This window comes from Poecile atricapillus, chromosome 1, assembly GCF_030490865.1.
Source record: "Poecile atricapillus isolate bPoeAtr1 chromosome 1, bPoeAtr1.hap1, whole genome shotgun sequence".
Taxonomy (NCBI): domain Eukaryota; kingdom Metazoa; phylum Chordata; class Aves; order Passeriformes; family Paridae; genus Poecile; species Poecile atricapillus.
This window is the reverse complement of record NC_081249.1, coordinates 103,989,422-104,005,081: the sequence shown is the minus strand read 5'-3', so window position 1 is coordinate 104,005,081 and position 15,660 is coordinate 103,989,422. Positions and strand designations below refer to the sequence as shown.

The window sequence follows — 15,660 nt, the reverse complement described above, 5'->3', positions numbered from 1 at the left end:
GAGCACCCAAGCATCCTTGAGCTAATGAGGGAAAGCAGAATGTTTTACTGTGCAGGCAGCTGTTCCTGCACAGAAGACCCAACATAAAATTGATTCAATACAGTTCTCAAAGGTGACCAAACTTAAACAAACATCCAGGTGATTGCCATCCCACTCCCTTCAAAGGCTGCAATGCCAGCATCTTGTTTTCTGTATTGTTTGTTTGTTTATTTATTCTGTTCAGTCAAATTCACGAAGAACCAATCAGTAGCAAAACTGATAAACCCAAATTCCAATGACATTTGAATCCTTTGGCTGCAAAGCACCCATTAAGCTTCAGAAGCAGTTCAGTGGACCTCCAAAGCCCATGCGATCTGCAGATACTTTGCAGTTTTCTCATACAGCATAAGAACAAATAAGACAACCCCCAAAAATACTAGAAACCAAACTATCCTCATGTCTCCAAAATTTTCTCAGCTTTTTCAAGATAATGGCAAGGGACAGGTTCTTGCAGCAGATACTTTAGCTCAACCTGAAACACGTGCTGAACCCGGACAGTATGGAATGATAGTTCTCTCCACACCACAAAGAAGAAGGGAAGTTCAGAACAGAGACACAAATTTCACAGTGCTCAAGTTAAATGAGACAAACTCTAAACCCTGCACGTTCAAGTCATAAAATCATAGAAAGATTCACAAAAGGGTTTGTGCTAGAAGGGACCTTGCAGACCATCCTGTTCCATCCCCTCTGCCAAAGGCATGGACACCTTCTGCTAGAACCGGTTGCTCCAAGCTCCATTCAAGCTGCCTTGGACACTTCCAGGGATGAGGCTGCCACAGTTCCTCTGAACAACCTGTGCCAGGGCCTTACAACCCTCTCAAGGAAGAACTTCTTTGCCATATCTAATCTAGATCTTTCCTCTGCCAGTTTGAAGCCATTTCCCATTGTCCTGCCACTGTCTGCCTATATAAAAAGTCCCTCTACACAACCAAATCCATGATTACAAATCCATTTTTCTTGCAGGAGCAAGGTGCTGCCAGTATCAAGACAGGGCAGCCATGAGTCAGGTTTTAGAAAGCAGGGTGGACCATGCAGGAGTCAGCAGTTCTCTGTCCCTTGGTTTATCCTTTTCTCTTTTCACAAATTAAAGCTTTTTCATCTTATGTGTGAGGCTGTCCCTGCACAGTGCATCCTCCACACTGGTATAACAGGGAAGACATGTCATTAAACTCCTTGCTGGGAGAGACACAAGTGAACACACCAGCCATGTTCCACCTGTGCAAGCACCACACTTGAGAGTCTTGAAATTCCACTGAGCATTCCAGGCAAGGAAGTCAAATTCAGGTGTGACTGCTTACATGCACTGAACAAGTCAGATCACCTCTTTAAGGAATTGGAGAGGTAAACATCTGAACTCAGACAGCCTTTCCAAATTCCTTGCTCTTGGTCTGCTCTGTTGGCAACGCTGTCAGGTGGTTAAGAGTGCTGGGATGAAATGAGTAAAAAGGAGGTAAATGAACCATATTCCCCTTCTTACAGTTGGAAAAAAAAAAAAAAAGGAAAGCAGGAATGCTGGTCGAGGGAACACTTACAGCTATACCCAGGGTGTCTTGCCAACCTTCCTCCACCTCATCGGAAACCTTCACAGTGGTTTCACTAGAAACTTATCCCAAGGAACAAATACACTCATACACTGAGACACCTGGGGTGTTCAGTGCCTAAAGGGGCTCCAGAAGACCTGGACAGGGACTTTGGACAAGGGCTTGGAGTGACAGGACAAGGGGGAATGGCTTCCCACTGACAGAGGGCAGGGTTGGATGGGATATCAGGAAGAAATTCTTAGATGTGAGGGCGGTGAGGCCCTGGTACAGGTTGCCCAAAGAAGCTGTGGCTGTCTTATCCCTTGGAGTGTCCAATACCAGGCTGGACAGGGCTTCTGGCACCCTGGTCCCATGGAAGGTGTCCCTGCCCATGGCAGAAGGGTTGGGACTACATGGTCTTGAAACTCCCACCCAACCAAATCTTTCAATGCTATGGTATGATAATCCTGAAGTTATTTCCAACCAGCAATATCTGGTTGCCTGAACTTTGTCTGATATTCTGAACATAGCTGAACACAGTTCACCCCACTGACCGAAGAAACCAGCCAGATAAACATCATCTGAATAAAAAGCCTGTAATAAAAATTCCTCTCCAGTTGAACCACCTGCCTTATTTGACAGAGACTGGGGCTTGAGAGCCAACAGCAGATGGCTTCAGCCAAGCTCTAAGCAGAAGCATGTTGGTGAACTCCTCTGACTCAAGTGGTGGTATGATACACAGGTAATGGGTCTGGCTGGACAATGTGACCACCCTTTTTTTGACAGAAGGAGTGGCGAGCACTAGTGCTGTGGTTCTGGATGCTCTGAACTGTTCATCACGTGCTTGGACAGAGACCTAATAGCTGAAAGACCAGAATCAAAACTGGCAGCCTTCATTTGTAGCTCCCAGCTGTGATTCAGGAGCCTGTGACCACTATAATGATCACAGCACCAACAGAAGGTTCATGTTTTCTTTACCAGGGTTACAATTTAAAGTTTAATGGTAATGAACTGTCAGGTCAACAACAGGACCTTGGTCTAAAGAAGTTTGACACTTGAGGAACAAATTCTCACACAGAATCCATACTAGATCTAATTTTTATTTCTTTTTTCTATGCAGTTTAATACCTGAAGAACCACCTAGCACAGAGCAGGGATGATTCACCTACAGTCTTATGGGGATTTGGATCTACGCAGCCCTGCACATGGCTAACACTGGTCAAGCTGCAGCTCCTGCATTATTCAGTGGCTCAGTAAACTCATCTGCAGAGTTGCACAAGAGCAACCTTGGCCCCCTCACAGGGTATGACATACAATTATGGAATCATTTGGGTTGGAAAAGCCCCTCTAAGGCCATTGTGTCCAACCATTCCCCCAACACTGCCAATCTCACCACTAACCTATGTCTCCAAGTGCTATATCCACACATCTATTAAATCCCTCCAGGGATGGGGATTCCACTACTGCCCTGGGCAGCCTGTGCTAGGGCTGGACAACCCTTTCTATGACGAATTTGTTAAAATATCCTTATGCTTTCTCCTTCTGCCAGTACTACATCCCTGCAAGTGAATGTCAGGAGCATGTTGCCAGTTCTGCTGCCTGAAGAGCGCTCTCAGACAACAGAATGCTGAAAGAAGAAATATCCCTGTGCAGCCACAGAGCTTTCTGTCCTGGTGAGGCCAGATGACCCAGACACACAGAGGATAGCAGATTGCTATCTTCAGAGATCAGCTCTCTTTGCAGCTCCACTTACAGAGGTGTTTGCACTCACAACAGAGATAAGGTAAAATAAGCCTGACTCAGACCCATGGCCACTGCTGGTCACACCATCCCCTGCTCCAGCTGGAAGGACACTGCCTGGGGGAGAAATCCACACCACAGCTCCATCTGTCCTACCATGTGTGCCATGTCCGCTGCACAGGCACAGGGAGCTGCTCCCTCAGCTGGAAAACTGTTCACTTGCTGCCACTGCAGGAACGAACTCCACACTCATTCCCCCAGACTCTAAGGAGCCATTCCCACTAGCACCAGAACTCAGGATGCTGGTCAGAATGCTGCAATGGCAGAGATCTTACTGTCTCCCCCAACTCACCCCAACTGCTTCCAAAAATCCTTTCCCAGACATTGTGATGCCAAATCCCCTTCCTCTTGTCTCTCAGAGTGGTGTGGACCAACGTGCCTATTATTTCTGAATTTCATTGTACTTACTTGGCCATTTGAAAGTCCTTTGAAAGCAGTACATTCACATCACCCCCTTCCTACAGCGTGTCACTGTGACAGCCTAATAGCCACAGAAAATCCAGGAAATAAAGGCATCTTGGTAACAAGGGAGAGGGAGCTTGAAAGAGGAACGCAGAAGGGGCAAGGTAACCCCAACACCAAAACTGCAGGTAAGAAGGTATCAGCTATGCCAGGATGGAGACACACAAACTCCTTCAGGCTGGGAACTTTTGTCTGGCAATAAAACCCTTAAAGCACAACACCAACCACTGATTAACATCCTCAGTAGAGTTTAATTAATATAGTTTTGCAAAGTATCAGGCCCATTTGCACTTGACCATAGTATTTATATGACTTTACATTACAGGGGCAGAGAGACCATCCTGGTCACCTTCTGCCAGCCCCGGGTTACTTTGCTGCAAAGGGTCAGTCTTAATTTCATCTGTCATGAATTTTAATGTTTTATGGGAGGGTTTGGACTGGAAGTGACCTTGAAGATCATCCAGTTACAACCCCACTGTCACAACCAGGGACATCTTCCCTTAGACCAGGTTGCTCCAAGTCCCATCCAACCTGTCCTTGAACACTTCCAGGGATGGGGCACTCGTCCATCATATCCATGTGGATGGATATTTCTTCCTGGTATACAATCTAACCCTGCATTATGTCAGCGTGAAGTTAACCTCCTTTCTCCTGTTACATTTGTTTTCTCATAAATGGGACCTGCAGTGTAACTCTTCACCATTTCCCTTTGAGACAAAGGACAGGACATCAACCCTTATTTAAAATGTAAAGATGATATTTTAAACTAAAAGATGGGAGATTTACATTAGATATTGGGAAGAAGTTCTTCCCTCTGAAGTTGGTGAGGCCCTGGCACAGGCTGCCCAGAGAAGCTGTGGCTGCCTCATTCCTGGAAGTGTCCAAGGCCAGGTTGGACAGGTCTTGGAGCAACCTAATCTAGTGGGAGGTGTCCTTGTCCATGGCAAAAGAGCTGGGACTAGATGATCTTTAAGGTCCCTTCCAACCAAAGCCATTCCTTATCCTGTGATTTTAGAATTCTCAGGGCACTTTGGAGCCACTGAAAAATACCTATGAACTCACTGAAAGGCTTTTTGCTCTGCAGGCACACTGGAAGGAGATACTGAATAATGAATTATGTTCATTCTTAAAAAAACAAAAATAATGGAAAATATCCTAGTCCAGCAGTCAAACCTGTTTAGTAATCGTGCATCCAACAGGAACAATGCTGGAGCCTCTCTTGTGGGATTAGGTTACAAACTTGGAGCAAAGGTATTAGGATCAGTCAAGTACTTTTCTGTTCAGTTCTGTTCTAGATCATCATAAGCATCTGGGATGCCACATCACTGAGCCCACTGAGAGAATTACTTGTATCACATCATCTACCATAATATGCATTGACATTTCATTTAGGAGCTGAATTGCTTTTTTTTTTTTTATTTATTTTTGTTAAATCATTGCAAGATGCTCAGCAACTTAACAGATTTTCAGACAACTGAACTTTATGTTCAGGGTCTTCAGGCCCATCATTTATTTTTTCTCCGCCTGATTTAATGATATGACAATCGATAAAGCCACGACCACTGCTCAGATCCCAGACAGCCAAATGTATTTACCAGAAGGAGTACTTTATTTTAATTAAATAAAATCCTCTGATCAATGTTTAGGATGTTTATCCACATTTTAACCAAGTAAGATCCAGGACACTCACCTCCTAAGGAGTTTCTCACATGGATACAGCTCTATTAGCGCCATTTCCAGTGTTTCTCAAATGACAAACTGCTCCTTGACTGCAGTGGTGCCACCAAGATATCCCTGCCCATGGCGGGAGTTGGACTGGATGACCTTTAAAGGTCTCTTCCAACACAAACTCTTCTGGGATTCTGCGATTCTGCGATTCAAGACCCGGCCAGGAGAAGAACCCTGAGTCAGAGCTGGTGTTTCTGATTGGGGAAGTACTAATTTTTAAGGGATTTCAATAATTATTATTTTTTTAATGGTTTTAGGGCAGAAAGCTGTCAGACAGCAGGGTTAGATTGAATATTAGGGATATTTTTTTCCCTGTGAGGGTGGTAAGGCCCTGGCACAGGCTGCCTTAGGGAAGTTGTGCCTGCCTCATCCCTGTAAGTGTTCAAGGACAAGTTGGATGGGGCTTAAAACAACCTGGTCTAGTGGAGGGTGTCACTGTCCCTGGCAGAGGGAGTGAGCTGGGTGAGCTTTAATGTCCTTTCCAACCCAAACCACTCTGTGATTCCCTGATTCTACGAACATCACTGTCTGCTCTGGAATTTGCTGGAGGAATTTGGGAAGAGCAGCACCTACTGCTTTGTGCATATGCCCTATTTTACCTCGAGACAGCAGCTCCCAAGGCCTCAGCACTTTGATCCTTGCAGAAGAGATAAAGAGCCCACATTGGCAGCGATGAGCCTTCTCCCCCCACTGCCCCCGGACAGATGTGCCTTCTATTCACCCCGCCACTGGGGTTCTGGGTGACTGACTCGGTGACACTGCTGAGCCCAGAGGGCATGTTTGAGTTTGTGCTCAGTGCCGGGAGCATGCCCAGCACTCCATCCTGACAGGTGGAGGAAGAGGAAGCTGGAAACTTGAACTTTTGCAACAACAATAGCTTCTGTTTCTCTCAGCCTCTTAAACACTTACCCCAGCCCTGTCCCAATATGTCACTGTTTAACTGCAGAGTGGGGGACACTCTCAGATGTGCTCACCCTCTTGGGAACTGCCCTCTGCTTTGCAGAAGAAGAGGGGAAGAAAACCATCCCAACTAACAATATCTCGGAACATGAAAGCACAATCCCTGCTAGATTTTCCTGCCAGGAAAGGATCTGCTTGGACAGGAGGACATAGTGAGCTGCTCGAAACCCTTTGATGTGGCTGCTGTATTCTTGGAGAGAGCTCAAGGCTGTTTCTCACCCCTCACCATGTTTGCAGGGCCAGTAACACACCATGGTGCTCTGTGAAAGGGAAGGGAAGAGAAGGGAAGGGAAGGGAAGGGAAGGGAAGGGAAGGGAAGGGAAGGGAAGGGAAGGGAAGGGAAGGGAAGGGAAGGGAAGGGAAGGGAAGGGAAGGGAAGGGAAGGGAAGGGAAGGGAAGGGAAGGGAAGGGAAGGGAAGGGAAGGGGACATTTCTCTGCAGCTCCCAAGACAGGAAAGCTGCTCCCAGGACATGGGGGATCCTGGATGAATCCTGATAACCCTAACCCTGACAGCACAAACAGGCCATGTAGAGAGGCCAGTGGCCCAGGAGAAACTCCTGGAAATAAATTTTCAAAATCAAAGGGAATATAAATATAAATATAATTATAAATCCAAGTTTCAGGAGGTAAAGCAAACTCCAAGAGGACAGCAGGTCTGGGAGCACAGAGGGTGGGCAAAATCACCATGGGTGAGAGCACACAGAACAGGGAAAGTCAAAGAGGTACAACCCAGGCATGAAAAGGCTAATACAGACATGTGAGTAGCTGTAGCTGCCCCGTGCCTGTAAGTGCTTAAAACCAGGTTGGACAGGGCTTGGAGCAACCTGGATTAGTGGAAGATGTCACTGCCCATGGCAGGGGGCCTGAAGTGGATGAGCTTCAAGGTCCCCTCCAACCCAAATCTGTGATTTGACAGTTGGCATCACCAGGCTTGGAAGAGAATGTGAAACCTTACATGGAGTAGCCCAAATTCAGTTGCCCCAGGGCAAAAGCTGAGCTGTATGCCAGAAAATACCCTGCCAGCCTGCTCTGGTAGAGGCCAGCAGCGTAAGTGGGAAATTGATCATCATTGTTTGCAGAGGAATTTGAGCATAATACAATAACTTCTGACAATCTGTTTCCACTGGAGGTGGCACGGATTACCTGCTCAACTTACTCTGCACAGGTCTGAACTCAAGTGTCAGACTCCCTCATATCCACCAACACTCACAGTTTATGTGCTGTGTAAGCAAGCACTCAGCAAGTTTTTAACCTGCTGCCTGACATCTTCCAAGATGTCCCTTAACTCCTGAGCTTTGAGAAAAGTGGAATAATTGCTTCCCTGGTTGTGCAGGCCACATCCCTGCTGGTGGACTGCTTCTCCTCCAAACCTGGAGCTGCACAGAGGGCTGTCCTGCACTCAGCCCTGTTGATAAACATCTCCACTAACTGGAATTAACCCTTTGATGGTTCCCAGATGTATTCCAGACATACAGAAACTCCCACACATCCAGGTGTGTTGGTATCTGCTTCTACAGAGAGGGATCTGGGATTTGCGGGCTTTAAAGCTGTTTTGGAAAGAAGCATGAGATCTCCTGTCTCCCATGGCTGGCTTGGCACTGACTGCAGAGACACTGCTCTGTGACTCTGTGCAAACTCAGACAATCCTGGGAGGCCAAAATACACCAAGAAGCAGATGAAAAAGGGCAGTTTTGCAGCTACCTACTACAGAAAAGCACACACAATACTTAATTGACAATATAAAGAAATCTGGGCTGTTGTATCTGCTCTGAATTCCTGAAGCCACAGGCCAAATCAAACTCAATAACCAGTAACAAAACTTCCACTGAAACTCAGTCTTGGATAATTTGGTCATTTAGGAGAAAAGATTAAAGGGGACATTTACATGATAAACATCCTTTTATCCTAAAAGCTCTAGGTGTCTGTAACTCAGATACACACAGACAAATGCAGGCTCAACATCATATAAATATGGAGCAATGGAAACAAATGGAATTATAAATCATCTCCCAGTCCTGTTTCCAACCTGCCCTCACTACCACTACTGAAGACGTGTTCAGGACTGAGATAAGGTACATGATGGCCATAATGCTCCAGGAGCCAAAGACATGACTCTTCTGCTCACCCTGCAAAGCATTCAGGCATCCCTCAAGGCTCAGTCACGACACTCACAACTATTCTGTGAGAGAAGATGCTTCAACAGGTAATATGGGACACCAGCTCCCATAAGTCTTTCAATGATCTGATGTTTCAGGTAAGCAAAGCCTGACTCACAACAGAGGGATTTTTTACCCAGTCTCTGAATTCAAATGCAGTCTCTGAATTCTTTAACGAACCCTTGAGCCAGGAAGCAAACAAAAGGTGTCGCTGTACCCCCAGTCCACCCCCCAAACTGGAGAGAATTGAAAGGGTTACAGTTGGGAGAGACCTTAAAGCTCATCTTGTTCCTACTCCCTCCCATGGGCAGGAACACCTTCCACTAGACCAGTTGCTCCAAGGGCTGTCCAATCCGGCCTTGAACACTTCCAGGGACAGAGATGGGGGAAGTCTTTCTCAATGAGCTGTGCTGCTTACAAACAAGGGAGAAGAGACAAGCACAGTCTGGAGGAAGCAAAACTGTGATGAGTCAGAGCCAGGATGAGTGGTGCTGCTTGAAAATGGAGAGATCACTATGTGGGGCAATCAAGCCTAACTTAGCTGTTTTTGCATCTCTTCCACCTAAAAAATCAGCTTGGGGAGAGCAGACTCAGCTGCAGCAACTGACATGGAGCTTCCTGCCCCACTGCCATGTCTGTCTGGATCCCTGTGGGAGCAGGAGAGCACCTGGTCAGCTCCAGATCTCATTACCACACAGATCTGAGTGGCTGCCTGCTGTTAGGAATGAAGCTGATAACAGCTGTCTGACACATGCTCTGTGTCTCCATGAGTCACACTTGTACAGGGCTGAGGAAAACACTGCTCCATCATAGTTATCTGCTGAGAAAACTGCTCAAAGCCTGTGCTTTTGGGGTGGCTCACTAAGAAACAAAGCTGGAAGACAAAGAATCAATATTAATACTGAATATCAAAACAAGTGGGATTGAGGTGGGCATGTTTTATGCCTTTGCTCCTTGCTTTCCCTGCAAGAGCACAGAACAACTGAGGCTGAAGGAAATTATCTACATCAATTAGGTATTATATTTTGTGCTGGCTAACAGCATGAAGGGCTTGGAGGGAAGAGCTGGTTTGCCACATGCTCCAAAGAGGATGCTCTCAGAAGTTAGGACGTTCTTTCAGCTCAATGAAGAATTCAGCCTCGTTCCCTGCATTGAAAAAGTGCTTAAAGATGAGAAAAACTGACTAGAAGCTCAGAGGAGCCCAATGGTAGAGGCAAGCCTACAGCAGAGGGGCTGGATTCAGCCTGTGGATATGCATTCTTTCTGCAGCAAGACAAATGTGTATTCCAGTGAGGTCTGTCTGTTATGCCTGAAAGGCCTGCTCCTTCACTGCTTGGAATAATCACAGAATCATGGGATGGTTTGGGTTGGGAGTAACCTTAAAGTTCAGCTAGTTCTAACCCCCTCTGCCATGGGAAAGGACATCTTCCACTAGACCTTGTTGTTCCAAGGGCTGTCCAACCTGGCCTTGAACACTTCCAGGGATGGGCAGCCACAGTTTCTCTGACCAGCCTGTGCCAGGGACTCACAAACCTCACAGGAAGAACTTCTTCCCAATATCTCATCTAACTCTGCCCTCCATCAGTTTGAAGCCATTCCCCCTTGTCGTGTCACTCCAAGCCCTTGAGTCCCTCTTCAGCTGTCATGGAGCTCCTTTAGACACCGGCAGGGGCTTCAAGGTCTCTCTGGAGCCTTCTCCAGGTAAACACACCAGCTCTCTCAGCCTGTCTCCAGAGCAGAGGGGCTCCAGCCCCTGATGCATCTTCATGGCCTCCTCTGGGCTCACTCCAGCAGCTCCACAGACTTCTTATGATGAGGACCCCAGAGCTAGAATCAGTACTTTAGACAGGATCTCATTATATTCTTGGTACCTCCCACCCTCTCTCACATGGCCGTTTTCTACACTTTAGACTTAAAGATTTATTTCCTAGTAACTGTATTCTGATGTTTTCATGTGCAGAGAGGGCCATGAGCAGCTGTCAGCTGAAGAAGGCGCTTGGGAAAGATCAGCACTCCAAACAAGACTGAAGCTGTATAAGAAACAGCAGCACAGCCTCCCCTCTCCTGACAGCCCAGGGGACAGCACAGGCAGAGAACAGCAGTGTGGTGAGAGGACAGGTCATGTTCCATGGATGGTTGCCCAGCTGGATTGTCACACTCCCACCCTGTCAAGGCTCAATTTGGACTTTACCCCTTGCAGGTGGAGAGAGCATTGAAGATGAGACTGTGTCTCCTCTGTCAGGTCTGCAGTAGCTCTGGCAGTCCTAGTCTGTAGAAGCTTGTTGTAAAGAGATTAATGGAATTAGAGTGGTTGTGGTGGGAAGCAACTTCTGGAGATCACCTTGTCCAACCTTCTCCTTCAGCAGGTTCACCCAGAGCAGGTTGCACAATCTTGTGTTCAAGTGGGGTTTGAATATCCCCAAGGAGGAAGATTCCACAGACTCTCTGGGCAGGCTATTCCAGTGCCCTGTCACACTCACAGTACAAGGCTCTTTCTCATAATGAGATGGAACTTCCTGTGCACCAGTTTCTCCTGATGCCTCTTGTCCCATTGCTGGGCAGTACTGAGCAGCACCTGGTCAATCCTCTGAGAACCTCCCCAGACACTGACAGACAAGGATGAGTTCCCCTCTCAGGTCATCTCTCCTTGAGGCTGAATGACCCCATCTCCCCCAGTCTTTCCTTGTAAGTGGGATGCTCCAGTCTCCTCATTATGTTTGAGGCTGAAACTGCCTGCAGCAGGGTGAGTCAGTAGTTTTCACCATTCATGCTTTTCGCACAAGCAAAAGGCATGTACCAAGCAGAGTTAGGCACAGAGCTTCAAACAGCGGGAGGACTGCCAGCCCCACAGGGAACAGGATTGGAAGAAAGGCCCTGGAGATCCTTTGCAGAGGGATCTGGACAGGCTGGCTTGATGGGTTGAGGCCACTGTATGAGGTTCAGTAAGGTCAAGTGCTGGGTCCTGCACCTGGGTCACCACAACCCTATGCAGATATAGTGGCTGGGATCAGAGTGGCTGAAAAGCACCAAGCAGCCAAGGCCCTGGGAGTGCTGGTTGACAGCAGCTGAACATAAGCCAGCTGTGCCCAAATAAGCAAGAATGCACATGGTACCCTGACTTGTATCAGCTAGTGTGCCCAGCAAGCCCAAGGCAGATCCTTGTTCCCTTGCACTGGGCATGGATTAGGTACTTCAAATCCTGTGTGCAGTGCTAGGCTTCTCATGACCAGAAAGACTTTGAGGTGCTGGAGTGTGTCCAGAGAAGGACAGTGGAGCTGCTGAAGGGTCTGGACCAAAGGGGCTGATGAGGAGTGGCTGAGGGAGTTGAGGAGATTCAGCCTGGAGAAAAGGAGGCTCGGGGGGACCTTCTCACTCTGTACAACTCTCTGAAACGAGGGTGCAGCCAGGTGGGGGTCAGGCTATTCTCACAGGTAACAAGTGACTGGATGAGAGGAAACAGCCTCAAGTTCTGCTATGGGTGATTTAGGTTGGATGTTTTGTAAAATTTCTTCATGGAAAGGTCGTCAAGCCCTGGCGCAGGCTGTTCAGGGCAGAGGTGGAGACCTCATCCTTGGAGGGATTTAACAGACATACAGATGTGGCATGGTTTAGTGGTGGGCTCGGCAGTACTGGGGGAATGGTTGGACTCAATGATCTCAGAGGGCTTTTCCAACCCAAATGATTCTGTAATTCTGTGACAGAGTACAGAAACAAAGGGAGAAGCTGTAGACGTGCAGCCCAGCAGGATGGTGTACAGCCACCAGCTCTGCCCTGACCAGCTGGAGCACAGAGCATGCCTCTTGCAGTTCTGCCTGACCAGGCTCACAAATCACCCAGACATCCCTAAACAGCAGCTTCCTGCAATTACAAGCAGCAGAACACATGTGCCAATTAGCTGCACACCAATATCCTCTTTGGCCCTTGATCTAGGCCAGATCTCAGCCCTGGGGTGCAGTAGAGCCAGGCTGCCTCATCCAAGATCCTGGAAACTGGATGGAACATCCCCTGGCTGCAGGCCAAGAGGGCTCTCCTCTCCCTCTCCTATCTTTTCTTTGCTTCTACACAGGGACAGCAGCTCCTACCTCCCCAGGTGCCTGTGCTGGGTGGGAGATCACAGCCAGAAACAGAAACACGTGTGGTGCACACAGGAGAGCAGCAATGTATCTTCCCATCCTACACAAGCCACCAGGCTGCCAAAAAGTCTGAACTCCAAACTGGCTAAGGGCAGTCCTTGGGACCTGGGAGACCTCTGGCATTCTGAGAGAGACCAGGCAGGAGTGCCAGGACCTGTTCAAGAAGCAGCTCCAAGGTTCTCACACTTCCCACTTTAGGGGAGACCTGCTTTCCTCCCACAGTCCCAGACCTTGTCCCCAGCACTGGGTATAGCAATTGGTCAGTGACACACCACTGCTGCTCACAAACCATCCTGGGAACCTTTGGGTCTCTCCCTGGAGGTTTGGCTGCAGAAAGAACGTGTCTCCTGGGGATTAGTCACATGCTGAGCCTGAGAAACTGGCTCTTTGTTACCTCCTCAGGGAATGTAACACTGCCAGATGCACCTGAAAGATGCCATGGCACCACCCCAATGGGGCAGGCACAGCCAATTGTGACAAAATGCCTGCTGTCATGGGACAGGAGCTCTGGAGATGCTCCACTCCCTAACAGCTATATCCCTGGTCACCCAACCACTCACTTCCCTGGCTTCCTTGGGTGGGTGGAGCTCTCTCCTCTGCTCCTTGTGGGACAAAAGGCCCCTGGAGAACTCCTGGCTCAGGTTGAGGAACCCACAAGGGCTGTTTGTTCAGAGACAGACCCCAACAAATGAGCCTCTGCAGGGTGCTGCTCACAGGGGTATGTCTACATCTGCACAGTATGGCCTCACACAGTCTCTCTCAGCACTAGGATCTGTGATCCACCTCCTACTCAACAAGTAATGGTGCTCCCCATCTCTCCCCACCCACTCTGGATCTGAGAGGGTGAAGGGAGCACCCCATGGGGGCTGGGAACAGCCAGCCCCCTCCTTCCCCATGTGCTGACAGGATTTTCCTGCCCTCCCAACCCTTGGCACACTGCTCTCATGTCTCAGAACCCTGCTCACCTGCTGACTTCTGAAACACTGTTAATCCTTGCAGCTTCCAGAAGAGCATCCTCTGAAATGCAGAAAGAAGGAAGAGGGAGTTAGTATGGAGGACACACATGGACATCCTAACCTGGAATGTGCAGGGGCTGCTGCTGCCCAGAGCTCTCACTGACCACCCCAGTAAATGAGAGCCTATTCCTGCAAGCAGGTTACCTAAAAACTCCTCGCTGTCTTGGTGACTGACTCCAGCCCCACATCACACACCCTGAGGACAGGGGGCTGTGGGAGCAGCAGGCATCCCAGGGCAGTGGACACTGTCACCCCAAGGTGTCAGCCGCAGCCAGAGGTTTCCAGATACCACAGTAGTGTTCCTACCACAGAGTCAGAATGACACCCCCTGGCTAGAGAAGGGAAGAGCAGCACCCAGCTCTGAGAGATGGGATGAGAGCTGGCTTGAGTTGGGAGGGACCTTAAAGCTTATCTCATTCCACCTCTCTGCCATAAGAAGGGACTCCTTCTACCAGATCACATTGCTCCCAGCCTTGTCCAACAGGTCCATGAACACTTCCAAGAGATAGGGCAGCCACAGCTTCTCTGGGCAAGCTGTGCCAGGGCTTCACCAAACCTCACAGGCAAGAATTTCTTCCCAATATTCTGTCAAAGCCTGTCCTCAGGGTTAGAAGAAGCCAGTCAGTGGGAAACCATTCCTCCTTATCCTGTCTCTCCAGACCCATGTCTCTTTAGCTCTCTTGTAGCCCCTTTATGCACTAAAGCATTAAGGATAACCCCCTCCCTGGAGAGTTTTCCAGGTCACAGCCAGCAGGCAGGTTCCATCCCCAAGGAGGGACTCTACATCCCCTCCCAAAGGGCACAGGATTCTCTCTCGTGCAGCCCACTCCTCCCGCCCCGGGGCCGGTCGCAGCAGCGATAGTCACCCTTGGACAGACGGTCCCGAAGGTAGCAGTAAGCCAGCGCAGTGATGAGGGCAGGCAGCCCTGCTCCCGGGGAGCAGCTCCCAGCTCCACTCTGATGCCCACCGGGGTCTCCCGCATGACAGCAGTGCTGCTCTGCACCCGAAGGCCATGGCGTCGGCTCTCTGAGGAATGCCATGAGGCTGGACGGTGTTCCCGGCACAGGGCAGCCACTGCTGGCCAGGCCGGTGGCAGGTGGCCGGGGGGTGTGCAGTGGGGCCAGGCCTGGAGCAGGCAGCCCTGGCCTCTCGGCTGTGGTGGGCCCCTTTAGGCCTGTCCCATTAACTACGGGAGAGCCCCCCGGGCCTGGCCCCATTGCTGAAGCGGGGCCTGGCGGAACAGATAGCGGAGAGCCCCTGGGGGCCGGCCCCGCTGGCGGGGGTTCCCCCAGCGGGCCCCTCTGTCGCCCCCTGCAGGCAGCGATCCACCACGGCAGCCCCGCTCTTGGCGCCGGCGCGACTCCACGCCGCCCCCTGGCGGCCGATACCGGCAGTAGCCGCGGTCGGGCGGCCCCTGCCGCCTCTGCCACAGCCGCCGCCGCAGTCCCGTAGGTCGCACGTGACGGCGACCACCGTGGCCGCGCCCGGAGGAGCCGCGGCAGCCCCTGTGGCAGCGTGCGGAACGCCAGAGAGGCCAGCATAGTCCCCTCGGTCCTCCCGCTGCGCCGCTCGCACCTTACCCCCCCACGTCGCTGCGGCCGGCGAACCAAGATGGCGGCCGCCGGCCGGCGGAGCCTGAGGCAGGCGGTGCGCAAGGCATGCCGGGAGATATAGTCCGCACCGCGGCCTGCGGCCTCGCTTATCCGCCGCGGCGGACTACAACCCCCAGGAGGCGCCGTGGCGCGGCCTGCCCGGGGCATGCCGGGAAAGCGGCAGCGGCTGAGGGACACGCCGGGAAGTGGCTGTCGGGCTCCGGTAGGAGGCCCAGTGCGGCGGGGAGAGGT

The 15,660-nt window shown here is 50.1% G+C and overlaps 1 protein-coding gene across 1 annotated transcript in view; it reads right to left on the bottom strand.

Annotated features, from left to right (window-relative positions):
* CLPB (ClpB family mitochondrial disaggregase) overlaps positions 1–15,435 on the bottom strand; it is a 74,352-nt gene extending 58,917 nt beyond the window's left edge. Inside the window, exons 1-2 of the mRNA XM_058851520.1 lie at positions 14,682–15,435; positions 13,765–13,816 (exon numbers count right to left, since the gene is read on the bottom strand). Of these exons, the coding sequence (XP_058707503.1) occupies positions 13,765–13,816; positions 14,682–15,357 (728 nt within the window). The 5' untranslated portion in view covers positions 15,358–15,435. The remainder of the gene's footprint in view (positions 1–13,764; positions 13,817–14,681) is intronic.
* Positions 15,436–15,660: the final 225 nt, after the last annotated feature.